The 15,000-nt window shown below is 37.9% G+C and overlaps 2 protein-coding genes across 2 annotated transcripts in view; one reads left to right on the top strand and one right to left on the bottom strand.

Annotated features, from left to right (window-relative positions):
- The window catches only part of LOC123504070 (histone-lysine N-methyltransferase 2D-like), a 23,873-nt gene that overhangs the window by 2,079 nt on the left and 6,794 nt on the right, over positions 1–15,000 (top strand). The window contains exons 2-9 of the mRNA XM_045254341.1: positions 3,025–3,328; positions 4,583–4,699; positions 9,507–9,680; positions 10,102–10,281; positions 12,314–12,376; positions 14,371–14,467; positions 14,582–14,721; positions 14,845–14,995. Coding sequence (XP_045110276.1) covers positions 3,025–3,328; positions 4,583–4,699; positions 9,507–9,680; positions 10,102–10,281; positions 12,314–12,376; positions 14,371–14,467; positions 14,582–14,721; positions 14,845–14,995 — 1,226 coding nt within the window. The remainder of the gene's footprint in view (positions 1–3,024; positions 3,329–4,582; positions 4,700–9,506; positions 9,681–10,101; positions 10,282–12,313; positions 12,377–14,370; positions 14,468–14,581; positions 14,722–14,844; positions 14,996–15,000) is intronic.
- On the bottom strand, positions 5,253–8,059 carry LOC123504083 (clumping factor A-like). Its single transcript, XM_045254375.1, has 2 exons — positions 7,583–8,059; positions 5,253–6,653 (listed from the first exon to the last, which is right to left on the bottom strand). Exon 2 carries the CDS (start codon positions 6,629–6,631, stop codon positions 5,741–5,743), a length of 891 nt encoding a protein of 296 aa, XP_045110310.1. The 5' UTR covers positions 6,632–6,653; positions 7,583–8,059; the 3' UTR covers positions 5,253–5,740.

Genomic DNA, 15,000 nt, shown 5'->3' with positions numbered 1-15,000 from the left:
CCTTTAATGGCACTTTATATCGCTTCCATCTGTTGAGAAACCGTGCAGTTTAGACTTTAGAGGACGAAACAACGTAATTTTCATTGTTCTTACTCTACTTCTAAACAAAAACTGCTACTCTAAATGGTGAAGACGTGCTTCCAAAACATACAGTTCTTCCACATCCTCGCCATCCCCCACATACTGTTACCCATCATTACATTCACTCCCCACCGCAATAGCTATCCCGCCGTCGCCTCCGTCCCGCACACCCATGGATGGACGAAGGAAATAAGAATCCGTCGCTTTTTCCTTCCTAAAGGCACGCAGTCACCGCAGCAGCATACCCCTCTCGCGTTGAGGTAACACACACACACACACACACACACACACAGTAGTTAGTAATAGTGGTGGTCTGCTTCCATAAATATACCAACACGCGATTGTAAACAGCTAGAGAAGGTAGTGGCGGTGTTTGCCTGAATATGACTCTGGGGCATCTTGTAGTACACCGCACGCCCTAAACAACAAAACCACAAGACCTTTTTCAGCAAAGCTATTGGTGGTGGGAAGTCCCGCACGCTGTCTGTCGTCTGCAGCTTGTATTCCCGGGGACGCGGTGACAGTCTTTGCCGACGGCGAGTCACACCCAGGAATAAAGCAGACCGGTGCATCAATGTTCTCCGGCACAGTGGCAATCCTCTAATGGGAATTTAACCCTGGATTTCAGTCACCATAAGGGAACCCCCTCCCACCGACCATCACCCCTCTCTTCCCCAAGGCGCACGCTGAGTTGCTAGCTAGGCGGTTTAGAGGCTAGCTCCTAAGTACCCCTGCTTCGTTTATCATTCGCTAAGTAGGGTGGTTTAGTCTTGTAGTGACAATCTTTAAGTGGACGAGATGCTGCTAATATATGCAGTCGGTAGATGCTTTCATGAAATTGTGTAGAAAATTATTTAGTCCTCTCGTTAAAGCCATAGCGAAAATAATATCAGAAATGAATATCCTGTATTGAGTGTTGAAGGAACTCAAGACTTCCATGGCTTCGTATATTTTTTAAATGCTCCTTTATGTAAGGTTTTATGCATAGAATTTTTATATAGGGTGACTTGCATCTCTGGTTTAGATTGTAAAAGCGAGGCTGGGGCTCTGTGATTATCAATAATTGGCAGCATCACGTCAACTGCACGAAGGGGCTCGATGCCAGGTGTGGCTGGCTGAATACTTCCACCCTTCCTGTGCTTCAAGTTGCTTTAGGATACTGTAACATCAACAAACAGTAATTTCTGTATATTCTCACGTATTTCTATAAATTTCACCGTTGTTGTCTTTTCTAATGTGCAAAGGCACTCTATTAATTCTTCTACATCATATGCCTGTTGGACCTCCAGTGGGGTTGCCATGGAGACAGGAAGCAGACGTGCTCATTGGCTGAGGTTCCATGGACCTGACTCGTCATTGGATGGAACAGAGCGTAGTGCTGATGACGCTCATGCTATTAATTTTTGACGGTCCCAGAAATAAATCCACAATCATTCCCGAACTTATAATTACAAAAATGGACTCATTACGCAAAAGTTCACCGCATATTTTGGCAATGGAGAATGGTATCTTATGGTGTGGGAGTGAAGGAAGGCTGAAGGGAAGTGTAATCTAGCAGTGAGGAGCGGCTGGGCGAGGCACATGCGCAGCGCAGACAGACAAACCCTCCCGGCGCCCAGCTCGTTTTCATAATACAGTGACCGTTTCGTTATGTTTCATGCGATTTCATAATCTTTAAATCTTCTGAAAGTGAGGACTAGACCGGCCTTCTAAACAATTATCCATAACGCATCATATATATGAACCCTATATATTTTTTTTTCTCTCTCACCATACTTTATATATTCAAGAGGAGAGCTGGGTATACAGGACCAGGATTACTGAAATTAGAGAACGTAATTGAGTCTCTCTCTCTCTCTCTCTCTCTCTCTCTCTCTCTCATATGATAACACAGTATTGTCACGTGTCTCCCTCCTCACTCCTCCCTTTCCCTCCCTGCCTCTCCTTCCCCAACACTATTTCTCCTCCATCATCGTTCGCTCCATTCCTCCATCTCTCCCTCCATCCCATTCTCTCTTCCTTCCTCCCTCCCTCCTTTCCCTCATCTCACGTGGAGAGAAACTCAACCAAAGGGTATTTTCCCCACAGGGTCGATATGGCACACACACACAGAGAGAGAGAGAGAGAGAGAGAGAGAGAGAGAGATCAAAATACAGACCACATAGCTATCCTAACACCTCCGGATCCTTCCTACCAGATGTGCGTGTTTAACAGGGTACAAGGATTCAGATTCCTTAATGCACTTGAGAGAGAGAGAGAGAGAGCGCAGTCCAATGGATGCAATGGGGGTGGTCGGTCTCCACAGTCGTGTAGCTACATTAGAGCCACTGATTCCATTTTTAGCGAATTCAGACAAGAATCGGACAGCATCCACCCTACATGTTCCCCACTTTTGCTAATTATGCTGAATTGTAAACCGAGTGCAGTGTTGCTGTTGAATAAATAATTACAGGTACAGCACAGGATGCTCGTATGTATGATAGTGTATGACGGTCTACATATGTGCTAAAAAAAAGTTCCACCTGCCGAGGCTAGTGAGACCATCCTACTTTTTTTGGATGGTTCTCGCGTAGTATGAAATCACGTGCATATATGAAGGCACTAGGTGACTAGAATATCAGCGGAACTTAAAATGCGCCCTGATTTTAAGTATTGTTTTAACCATTAATCTACATCGTTGCTTGAGGGCACGTGCCTTGATATACTAGAGTATGCTATAAGATTATAGTATTTTTGCTTGAAGGTACTTGTGTGTGCTAGACTACCCATGATAGTGAGGCATGTGTCCTTTGCAGTGGGAAGTACGGTGCATACATGTTCCAGAGAGAGAGAGAGAGAGAGAGAGAGAGAGAGAGAGAGAGAGAGAGAGAGAGAATACCATGGTTGATAATAATGACGATATCTAATTAGAGGTGTGCCTGACAGGGGATGGTGGTGTTGCAGGTGTGTGTGGACGATGAGTGAAGACAAGGACGCCTCACACGCTCAAGCCTCTACTGTGCCTCCTCCTTCGCCTCAACAACAACAACAACAACAACAACAACAACAACAACAACAACAACAACAACAACAACAACAACAACAGCAACAGCAGCAACAACAACAGCAGCCGCAGCAACAGCAACACCCACAGCAGTCACCTCAGCCCCAACACCACCATATCGCAGCCCACCAGGCGACCACCCTCGTCTCCATGCAGGCTGCCGCGGCTCCTGCCCAGCCTATCGTACAGCAGGCCTCCCAGCAGGTGTGTGTGTGTGTGTGTGTGTGTGTTTTCCTTATTTGCGGTATTTTTTATTGTATTTGTGGATACGTGCGTGTGAATAGAATAAAGAATGAACAGATTGTATTATTAATTTTAACACTAACACAACATCAACAACAGCTACTATTTCTACTACTACTACTACTACTACTACTACTACTACTACTACTACTACTACTACTACTACTACTACTACTACTACTACTACTACTACTACTACTACTTTCTGGGCGTGTTCTTTGATTATTTTATTCCTTTGACGCTTTGCTGTACTGCTGTTAACTTATTTGCTTATTATTTTACATTTTTTTCTTTTACCTATATTAATGCTTGTTCTTATGTTGCCATCTTATTGCTGCTATCAATATACTCGCGTTTGCTGGAATACGAGAAATCAAGTAGGCGAATAAAACTGTCGAATCAACGTTGAGGGGGAGCATATGTTCCTTTTGTTACCCTCTGCATAGTCTCATTGTGTAGAATGTATATCAACTGGATATATTATGAATTTGTTGTTCAGCCAACCTCCCAAATTGATGAAACTGCAAGAGGAAAACATGATAGAGTGAGTCAAAGGAAGACCAGATATGGACTAACCTGGTCAGTGGCCATGTTTCGAAAATCTTTTGGCATTGACGACATTGGTTCACACAATAGCTGTTTCTTAGGCCATGTTAATGATTATTGTGTTTTTCATGGATGTTCTTGGCAGTTATGATGTAGAAATTTTGTTGAAATATCAGTAAAATCTCGAAACTTCTCCGAAAATGTTCAGAATTGTGTTCAATGGAACTTATTTGAAAATTAGACCGAGATAGGGCGTGGAAACTAAAAAATGGGGACCATGACATTGGCACACAGGCACTGGTAGGAAGGGAAACCAGACTAAGGGAACGTTTAGATAGGGAGAAGAGGTGAAGGAATGGTTTCGTGTAGTGTGTTTCAGCAACGGATGGCTTGACAATGATGATTACCAGTCAGCACAACATCATCATGAAAAAAAGCTGATATTGACTATGACTTTATACTTAAAATAAACATATATTAACATGCTGTGACTACATAAAGCAAGGTAAGAGAAACTAAAGAAACCGTCATGCCAACACGTAGGAGTCCCTTTGTGAAACTTGCTTATTTCCGCCTGCTACTCTCATCCATGAATTTGTTTAATCTTTTAGTGTAACTACACCCCGAATGACGTATGATTCTACAGCATTTGCTTCGTTTCTTCACTAGGTGGCGGCCCAGCAGGGTGTGCCACAACCTGGTATGCCTCAGGTAATGCAGCAAGCCCCCCAGGCAGCCCACTCCCCACATGGTGTTACCACTAGCATGCCTCCACAGTCCCCACAAGTAAGTGTACATCTTTTTAATGGCACTGATCAAGGGCAGCAGAGAGAGAGAGAGAGAGAGAGAGAGAGAGAGAGAGAATTTTGCTTTTTTTTTTTTTTTTTTTTTGTCATGAATTGATTTTTTTCCAGTCAGTTTCCATTAACGAGGTAATGACTCACTACCTCTATAAAAACAAAGAAAAGTTTGTAGTTTATTCTATTTATCTTCCTCTTCTCCTTTACTGTTTCCCTATTGTTAGAGATTGGCCTTTGTATTGTAACAATAACTAGTGCTGTTGCCTGCTTTATTGATTGTTTTATGTTGATACCTTCATCAAAATGTTAAGAAACTTGATGAAAAGGAAATCATATATGTTTCAGGAATCTTTTGTTATATGTGAAGTGAATGGCTGAGCATTAACATTTGCTGTGTGATCTGGACTGTAAGGTAGATGCAGGTCTTGAAAGTGTTATTCCAGTCACCCACTGGTACATACAAGTGTAGCTGAGTGGTCTTACTAATTTTGGATGGTGATTTGCTCTTACTCCTTAATGTTTCTTTATAGTATTGCACACATGTTGGAATAATTTTATTACTTTAATATGTTAACTACAGACCAAGCAGTTTGGTCGATCTAATCAAAGTCAAAAGAATCAAATTCTGCCTTAACATAACATAAATAATAGGCAGGTGTAGGTCAACTGGCCTTTTGCATCCTTCTCATTTTATATTCTTATGATGAGTTTCTGACTTGTCTTCTTTTGTAGTATTTTTTTTTAATGTAAGAGGGGCACAGCTCAATAAAAAACTCCCATCTAAGGAATATCTGTGTACTGCAATGAAGTGATGTAGGATGATGAAGATTTTAGGCTGATATCACGTAGCAGATTAACATATGGTACCTATATAAGGGCAAGAAAATAAGAATAGCTGCAAGAAACAATTAGCCCTACATGTGGCAGGCTGATCTCTAGTCTTGGTGATGTTTGATGGCCTGATTGCACTCACTCTCAGTGATATCAAATGAGATGTCACTTCCAGTAGTGCTTGGTGGACTTGTGGTTACTCAGTGGTGCTTGATGAGATGGTGTCATCTTCACTAATGTTTGGTGTGATGTCACCCACAATAGTGTCTGGTGAGGTGGTATCACCCTCTGGGGTTTGTTTAGGGCTGGGACAAGTTTTAATGTCTTGTGTGGGATTGATATAACTTTCAGTGATTGGTGTAGTATTGGCATTACTTTTAATGTTTAGTGCAGGATTGATGTCACTTTCACTATTATGTTGAGAACTGGTGTCACTTTCAAGTATTTGTGTAGTATTGGTATCCTTTTTTATGTTTGGTGTAAGACTGGTGGAATTTCCTTTGATGTGCTGAGAACTAGTGTCACTTTCAATGGTGCATGGAGAACTGGTGTTACTTTCATTAGTGTGTGTAAGAATCTCATTGGTTTTTATTAGACTGATATCACTTAGAGATGTGTGTTTAGAATTGGTATCACTTTCAGCAGTTTGTGGCAGGTTAGTATCTTCCTCCATAGTCTGTGAGGAATTGATATCACTCTCACTAACATTTTGTGAGTCAGTAACACTTTTATTGATGAGTGGTATGTCATCACTGTTATTGATATTTTGTTGATTAATTTCATTGTCACTGTCATGCCTTTCTGTGGTGTGTGATAAATTTTCATAACCTTTCATTGTATTCAGTATGGTGCTTATGGACCCCTGGAGATTGGTGTAATTATATTTTGGGTCCTGTGGCCTGATGAGTCTCCTGGTTGGGTTATCTGGATCATCCTTACTGGTGGAAGCATTTTTGGAGCTTTGTGGTTTCACTTGATCATCAACACTGAGGACCTTGTGATGAGATCGCTCAACTACCACTGCCACAGCTACATTGATGAGAATGAGTCCACAAGTCACTAAGATGCCCACTGTGAAGGGATCCATCTTGGCACATCAGTAGCTCCTGCTGATATAAAAGCAGTTTAATAAAAAAAAATTTATTATGAAATTATTTTTTATAAAGAGAAAGATGGAAAGAAATATGTAATCTGTAAAATCTAAATTCATAATAAGTACAAAACATTTTGGCAATTACACAAATATTCACATGATTGAATATTTACAAATTAAATAGACAGTTATATCTCCAAATCAGCTCAAAGTTTATTATCACCATTGCTCATGCCAACTCATTCTTTTAAAACTAGACATAGTAAAAACTAACTTTCTGTATGAAGCAATGATGTACAAATTGCTTATGAGCAAACTGACACAGATTGTGTAGCTATCATGCTTCTCTTAAAATAGAAAATAGTTTTGACATAAGCTGGAGAAAGTTGATACATTAAAACTGACCTGTCTTTTGGAATTTGGTATTGTTTACAAATTTTATAGTTAGATTGTATTGAATTAATTATTTTGAATTATTTATGAACCATTTCCAATTTAATTTTATCAGTTTCATTGCTGTAAGACAATGGACTAAGCACTCAGGAATGTAGTTTTCATGCATTGATTATAACATTGCAAAGGAAACCAGATTGTTATTTTGATGGAGCATTGGGGAGACAATGCACATGAGTAAGACAGATACAGAGACCTGATATTATTGCATGAAAGATTGTAAGGTTTGAGAGTTTAATGATGTATAGTTAGGGAGAAAGTAGACAAGGATGTAGTACTGTTTGATTCTAACTTTTGTGTAATTTTTGCTGATTGTTTGAAGGGTAACTGTATAGTATGTAAGAACTCTAGCTTCAATCCAGTTTTCATGCATGTGTCAGGAAAAAAAATATGTTATGTGCCACAGTACTTTCAAGGTCAATCCACATTCAAATAGTGAGTGTAACTTTAGTACATACCGCCAACATAATGTCATCACTACAAGATACTTACTCAGGCCTCCTCACTTTATAGTTTCAAATAATCTGCAAGTATGGCTGTGATATGCATTCTTTTCCAAAACTGGTCACCTAAAGCACCACACACTCCAACCTGAGCAAGTGTGTAGCAGCAGTAGAGTGTAGAGCTAAACTGCCACTAGATTTGTGATGGACTTTTGATGAACACCTTTTGCAGACCCTCCTTGCCTCCCCTCCCACTAGCCATTCCCCACCCCACCAACCCCAGCCCTTCTGAGTCTATTTAATTTCTGTCTCCCCCTGCCCCTGTCATCAGTCTCCCTTGCTCTTTTCTCCCTCTCCTCCCTTCCCTCCCCATCCCCAGGTTCTCTTGTTATATGTAGTTGAGATCATTAGTTTAGCAGGTGTGGCATGATAAATAATTGGTAAGAAAAACTTAATTACACACATGCACACCACACACACACACACACACACACACACACACACACACACACACACACACACACACACACACACACACACACATAGGCCTGGTCTCAGGCCTATCCGAAGATCAGAAATAATGAGCTCTGAGCTCGTTCCGTAGGGTAACGTCTGGCTGTCTCGTCAGAGACTGCAGCAGATCAAACAGTGAAACACACACACACACACACACACACACACACACACACACACACACACACACACACACACACACACACACACACACACACACAGATGATATGAGGATAATGGTGTTTATGATGTTTAGGATGGAGGTAGAAACAAAAGGAGGTTATATGATATTTGGGATGTTTGAGTAAGTGTGTGTGTGTGTGTGTGTGTGTGTGTGTGTGTGTGTGTGTGTGTATATATATATATATATACATGTAAGGTACAGTATATATATATATATATATATATATATATATATATATATATATATATATATATATATATACTTGTCATGTAAATGATTTTCTTTTAAATATCTATACATATATATATATATATATATATATATATATATATATATATATATATATATATATATATATATATATATATAAAAAAAATATTTACATGACAAGTATTCATTACTTTGCCAAAGTTAATTATTGTAATTAATTGGAATAGCATAATATGGTAATATTAATAATTTTCTCTGGATGTTATTCTGTACTTGATGCCTCTTCTCTTACCGTAGGTGGAAATGCTAAGTTTTCCTAGACTCTGTTCCAAGTTTTGATATACTGTACAGTAAAGATTCCATGCTCTTTCATAATTTTCTAGTGATGTTCTTATCCTTGTAAGAAAGAAGTGTCACAATGAACAGCTTTGTGCAAGGATACTACTGATTGCTTACTCTGTCTGACCAAACCGGTAAATTGGCGTCAAGAACTAGACTAACTTTGGCATAAGTAAAGGTGGATTTCACAACTAGCTTTCAAAGCTTCATCACAGTGATTGTTTGTTGATTGTGAACATTGACGTCACAGCATGAAGACACTCATGTGAAATATTGCTCTTGTTAATTTCTTAGTACCTTGAACAAATGTACAAACACACACCAGGTAAACTGCATCATATACATAATTTAGTGTTTTTGTAATGAGACTCACCCTACTTCATTCATACCAGAATGGATAAGCAAATTCAGCAGCCTTTTCTCCCAATCTGCCCCTGAAAGTTAATGTTTCATTTATTTTGATAGCCTGCGACTTTGTGTGAACTATCACTTAATGCTGGAAGATAAAATGGATGTATTAGTTTTATTTATTTATTTATTTATTTTTATTATTTTTTTTGCTATTACCTATAACGCTTGTAGATATACTTGAAGAATATGTATAGGAAGTGCTGTTCAGCTTCCACCCATTAGGGGCTCTGGCAATTTAATTTATATTGGTACCCATATTAGGGCCCATAAATTCAAATGTTATTTTGACAAGGCTAATATACCTCTTGCTTTGCAGTTTTATGTGCAAGCGTCCCTACCATCAGGGATGCAGCAAGCCCCACCAGCTATTGCCCCAGCACCAGGCCCCCAGACCAGCACTAACACCACATCACTACATCAGCCCCTCCAGCATCCCCTTGCCCCACAACCTCTTCCTCACCCTGGGGTCTCACCTTCTCCCATGCCACAGGTCAGTCATTGTGTAGTTAGATCACTTGCATTGTATTTATTTATTTATTTGTTATTATTATGTTTTTCATTATCTTATTTTTAGCCTGATATTATTCCTGCCCTCAGTAGCATTTTTTTTTAATATATTATCTAAGACATCCTTTGTACCAAGAAATCTTATGTATGAGTGGCGATTACTGATAATTATTGTTCATTACCTATTTAATCTAAGGCCAGGATTAATTATAAGTGTTCCCATAAACATTGTACAGTGGTAGTCAAATGGAAAATAAGTGATTCAGATTTGTAAGACTGGTTATGGGGAACAATTTTATATACATACAATTGAATGAAATATTATTGTGAAACTCCTTACTTGATGTGAATTTCTTTTGTGTGTTCACTCTTGGGTCACAAGTAATATTTTTTTTCCTTTTCAGTTTCCTCCACAAGTGCAAGTAATTCAGGGAAGCATAGCTGGAACTCCATATCTGCAGCAGTTGTACCAGAATGCTCAGGGACAACTGATCATGCCAAATAACATCACTCTTCAGACAGCCACTGGCATGAACACGCCCATACAGCCCAACACTCTCAACCAGCTCAACCAGCCACTTCAGGTACAGTAGCACCTCCCATCCGTAGCCTTCTTTTACCAGAATTGTTGGTAACTGATTATATAAAGTTTGTTAGTAATATCTATGGCTTCAACTGTAAGATTTTGACAGATTGTAAGTGATTTGTAATATTAGAGTACTGTTGATAACTTTTCTATTGATATTGTCAAGAGCAGATTTTATTTTCATCATCATTATTATTATTATTATTATTGTTGTTGTTGTTGTTGTTGTTGTTGTTGTGTTTGTTGTTGTTAATATTATTATTTTATTTATGTTATTCATTTATTTTCTTATGCACTAAGTTTTCATAGTCAATCTTTTAGCATTGTAGCTACAGTTACCTCAGATACAGTATGTTGATGGTTATGTGTCAGTATCTCCATCTTCATGGAAATACCAGTCTGTTATATACCTACTATATATTCTTTTTGCCTTGGATTATAAGCACATTTTGAAAGTTATCAAAGTAATTAAAGGTCTGATCATGTTATATCAATAGACTCATTGGCAGTATGATCAGGTTCAATATTGGAAATTCAGCACTTTTGATTCTCATTCTTGATAGACAATGAGAAAAGAATATAAGTCTTACAGAATGTTAGTGTTTATGTTTCTGTTTTATTTATGCTTTGATAGAAACTGATTGTCATGTTGTTTATCAGAACATGAAGAGTTATCTTCTTCATAAATCTGCCAACAATTGCAGAAAATGGCTTTGCTATAATGTTAACATAGTGGTCAGACAGCCCTTGCAATAAATCCATTTTTTTTTTTCTCCAAGATAAATCATAATTTTTGCTGTGTTTGGTACTATCAGCAAAAGTAGATAATCTTAACATCAGCTGTCTTCATTAATGCAAAGGAAATACAGTTGCATATTTAAAACCAGTGTATTAGTTGTATTTTTTTGTTTCAGGTTTGTTTTGATAGCATATGATATACATATCTTCTGAAAGGCATCTGCAAATACTTGTTATATAAAGTAGATATTTACAATACAATAATGATGCAACATGTTAGCATATTGTGATGTCTGAGCTACTGGTTGCTGATCTACCAATCTTTGCATGATTTTCTTTTCCCTGGACAGCACAATATTTGCAGTCATCATTCCTTTTTTATTTCTCATATGCAAAATGGAAAAGAGAGGATGGGGGGAAGGTGTGGAAAGACGATAAGATAATCTACTTTGTAATCATATGGACTGCTGGTACTATAGACCATATTTGGAAATCCTCCACACCATTACATTCAAAAGGCTGTGGTTAAAGTTGCACAGGTGTTTAAAAGTGTTTTTATGGTTCGAGTGACGTATTAACAATATTTCTACATTGTAAACTGAGAAACATTTGAGAACCTGGCTAGTTACCTATGTGGCCTTTGAAAACAATTCTGGTGAGAGAGCAGTATTTCTAAATACTTGTGCCTACTGCCTCATGTGTCTATTGTGCTTGATTTATTTGCCCTAAACACTGTCATATGTAATTATATATTTTGAATCAGCTTCATTCTATAAGCTCAAACAATGCAGAAAGTATGTGAGAGAAAATTTTAAAAGCATGCAATAAAAGAAAGCTTGGACATAACTAAATACAAACTCCTTTGTTATGCTCATCTCCTTGTAGAAGTTCTAAGGAATAGGTGTTTGATAAGGATTGGTAGATTGATGGAAATAGTGATCCTTGAGATGTACTGTATATAGATTAATAGGTGAGATATGGGTAGAATGATTGTTAAGATTATACTTTAAGATGTAGAATATATTAATTTCCTGAGGCTTTACAACGAAGAAAGTACATTTCTTATGAAAGAGTAAGTTATTTAATTGCAAGGTAAGCTCATAGTAAAAGCAGAAAGAAAATAAGTAATTATGATAAATTTATATAGTTGGCTGAAGGAAGCATAATAAAGAGAGGGATAGATGAATTAAAAAGAAAAATGAGTAATTATATGAATAGGTGACGCTAGTTGTGCACTTTTATTAACTCGGGTGACTGATGCAAATTCCTTCATTACTTCTATTTTTGTACAGGGGAACAATCACAACTCTCTTCAAATCCCCAGGCACATCATTCATCCTGGCCTTCAGACATATGTATGTACTACCATATATATTCATTGCACCTACTTCAATACCTTGTGTCATTTCCACATATGTGTCATCAGTAATGCTTGTCATTTCATCCTTCATATCATAGTTTTTTTTTTTTTTTTTTTCACCTTTGGCAAAAATTTATTCCCAGACATATGGCTACAACTTGGTGGATACAGTCAAGGTGGATATTTAGAGAATGCTGTGTAAACTGAAGTATCATGCACTATAAATTGCACTAATTTTTGTTGTAAAGATACAAAATTTTTTTTTTTTTTTTGTGATGAGTGCCCTCTGTGTTTTATGTTGATTCTAGCTACTCTAATCAGAAAAAAAAGATGAATACTTTTTTATTTGCATATCCATTAGAGGCTGTAGCTCCTCAAATGGTGATGGTGGGTTTGAGGTTTGCAAAACATGGTATCTCATATCAACTTGTACTCCTATGATGGCATTAGAAAAAGTGAATGAAGGAATGAAGGGTTTGCTTTGCTTACCAGAGTTTGATGGGAATTTTATTAACTTTGGGATGGCAGGCAATCACTAGGAGTTTTTTTCTAGATAAATCCAGATAAAGTTTTTCAGTATTAAATCATTGTGTCACTGCTTTGAATATGATGTGTATACCTGTGATGTTACATTCAAACAATATTTTTCTAGTGATTTGGGAGTCTTTTGTGGATGATGATATCCTCAAGATGAATTCTTGTGGTCCCATTCATGGTATCTATCGATTCAGGAAGCAGTGGTGTGACTACTGTTCAGTCTGAACTACTTTTTGATAAATATACTAGATACAAAAATTCTCCTCTCTGATAAGCTAGTCCTTTACAGGAAAGGTTTAAGGCAGGAGTTCTCAGACCCTCAGGGGTTCACAAGATTTCCAGGATACTTAGATGGCTGATCTAATAATCTCCTTTGCAGTATGACATTGCATATTGAATTAGTGTCAGTCACTAAATTAACATTCTCTTCGATGCCAGATTACTTGGGGTTTGGGTAGATGATCTTTTATTTCAGGGGATTCTTAACGAGAAAAGGTTGAGAATCTCTGGTTTAAAGTGATGGATGAAATAGATGAAATGAATTTTTATAAATCTGAAAAATTGTTTTCTACATTGTCAGTGAGAATATGAATGTAATGATTATAGAATTGTTTTGAGGTTTGAGTGACTTTGATAAATATAATTTTGAGATATGTATTGATTTATTGACAAGGCTGAATACATTGTTTGATCTTTTGATATCAGATCATAAATTATGTAAGTTAATTGTCATTTACCTAGAGATTTTATATGTGTGTGTGTGTGTGTGTATGTGTGGATGGATGTTTTGGGTGTGTGTATGAGTGTGTGTGTATTTACCTAGTTGTGAGATACAGGAAAAGAACCACACTAGGCTCATGCTTTCCTACCTCCTGATTGGTTTCTATCAAAATTTTGCTTAAATTTATGTATGGTTTTGCATGGTGTGTGTGTGTGTGTGTGTGTGTGTGTGTGTGTGTGTGTGTGTGTGTGTGTGTATATTTGTATTTCTGAACTTATGACTGCATCTGCTACTATATATTGTGATATGTGTAGAAGAAAGGTGGGGGTGTTTTAGTCAAAGGATGCCGATAGAAAGTAACTTTTCACATTCACAGGTAGGAATGAGCAGGAAATTTACAGTATTGCAGTATAGTAACATGAAGATTATGATTGTGGTTCATGTTCTAATTACTTGTACTGATTATTGTGTGTTGTTTGACACAAGGTTTGGAAAGATGAAGCTCTATAAAACAAATTTTCTGAGCATTTGATCTGGATCTTATGCCAGATTGGAATGGCATTCATAACTCAAAAGGAGTATGAATGACATAGTGATAAAATGTTTCTCTTCTTTCAGTGAAATTAATGACTGCAAAAAATAACAAAATAAAAATTTGTTACATTTCTTTCAATATTGTTATTTAAAAAAATTGTAAAGCAGACTTTTTATTCAATCATATCTTATGACAGGTGATTGCAGCAGGGAAGCCACCATTTCAAGGACAGATTGCACCCCACATGCTGACAGCCACAGGCAAGGCAGGAGTGCTTCAGGCTGGAGGTCAAGGTAATTGGTCTGGCATTTTTGCCTTAGGATAGCATTTGAGTTCAGGAGAAAGGGTAATCTAGGTCACTTGTGTGGAAGAATACATATACAAACATTAAAATGTTGTTCCAATAGGTTACTCTCCCGCGGCCATCCCAACCACAGGTAACCAGACTCTGGTGATCAGCCAGCTGCCCGTGGGGGTCATCAGCAGCCAGCAGCACAACATTCTTCCTGCACACTCCACGGCTCACAAAGCCACAGACATGCAGAAAGTAAGTGAAGCAAATGTGTTGAATCATTCTATATTAGAGATCATTATGATAAACAGAACCACTTTAATTTCATAATATTATCAAAATTGAAAAGAAAACTAATGCTCTGCTTTCTTTCAACAGCAAGGTATAACATGGGCAACGCAAGGCACTTTACACTCTCCAACCCTCTTAACTACACAGAACCCCCCAATTTTCATTCGTGGTGGTCAGCCTGGACAAGAGAATGTATACCTTTCCAATCCACAGCCTCAAACTGTACATGCCACAAACCGTAAG

This window comes from Portunus trituberculatus, chromosome 15 (genome assembly GCF_017591435.1).
Source record: "Portunus trituberculatus isolate SZX2019 chromosome 15, ASM1759143v1, whole genome shotgun sequence".
NCBI classification, from domain to species: Eukaryota; Metazoa; Arthropoda; class Malacostraca; order Decapoda; family Portunidae; genus Portunus; species Portunus trituberculatus.
This window is presented reverse-complemented; position numbering and strand designations above follow the sequence as displayed.

Coding starts and splice junctions, on each gene's coding strand:
- LOC123504083 (XM_045254375.1), bottom strand. CDS start 6,631: ATGGATCCCTTCACAGTGGGCATCTTAGTGACTTGTGGACTCATTCTC.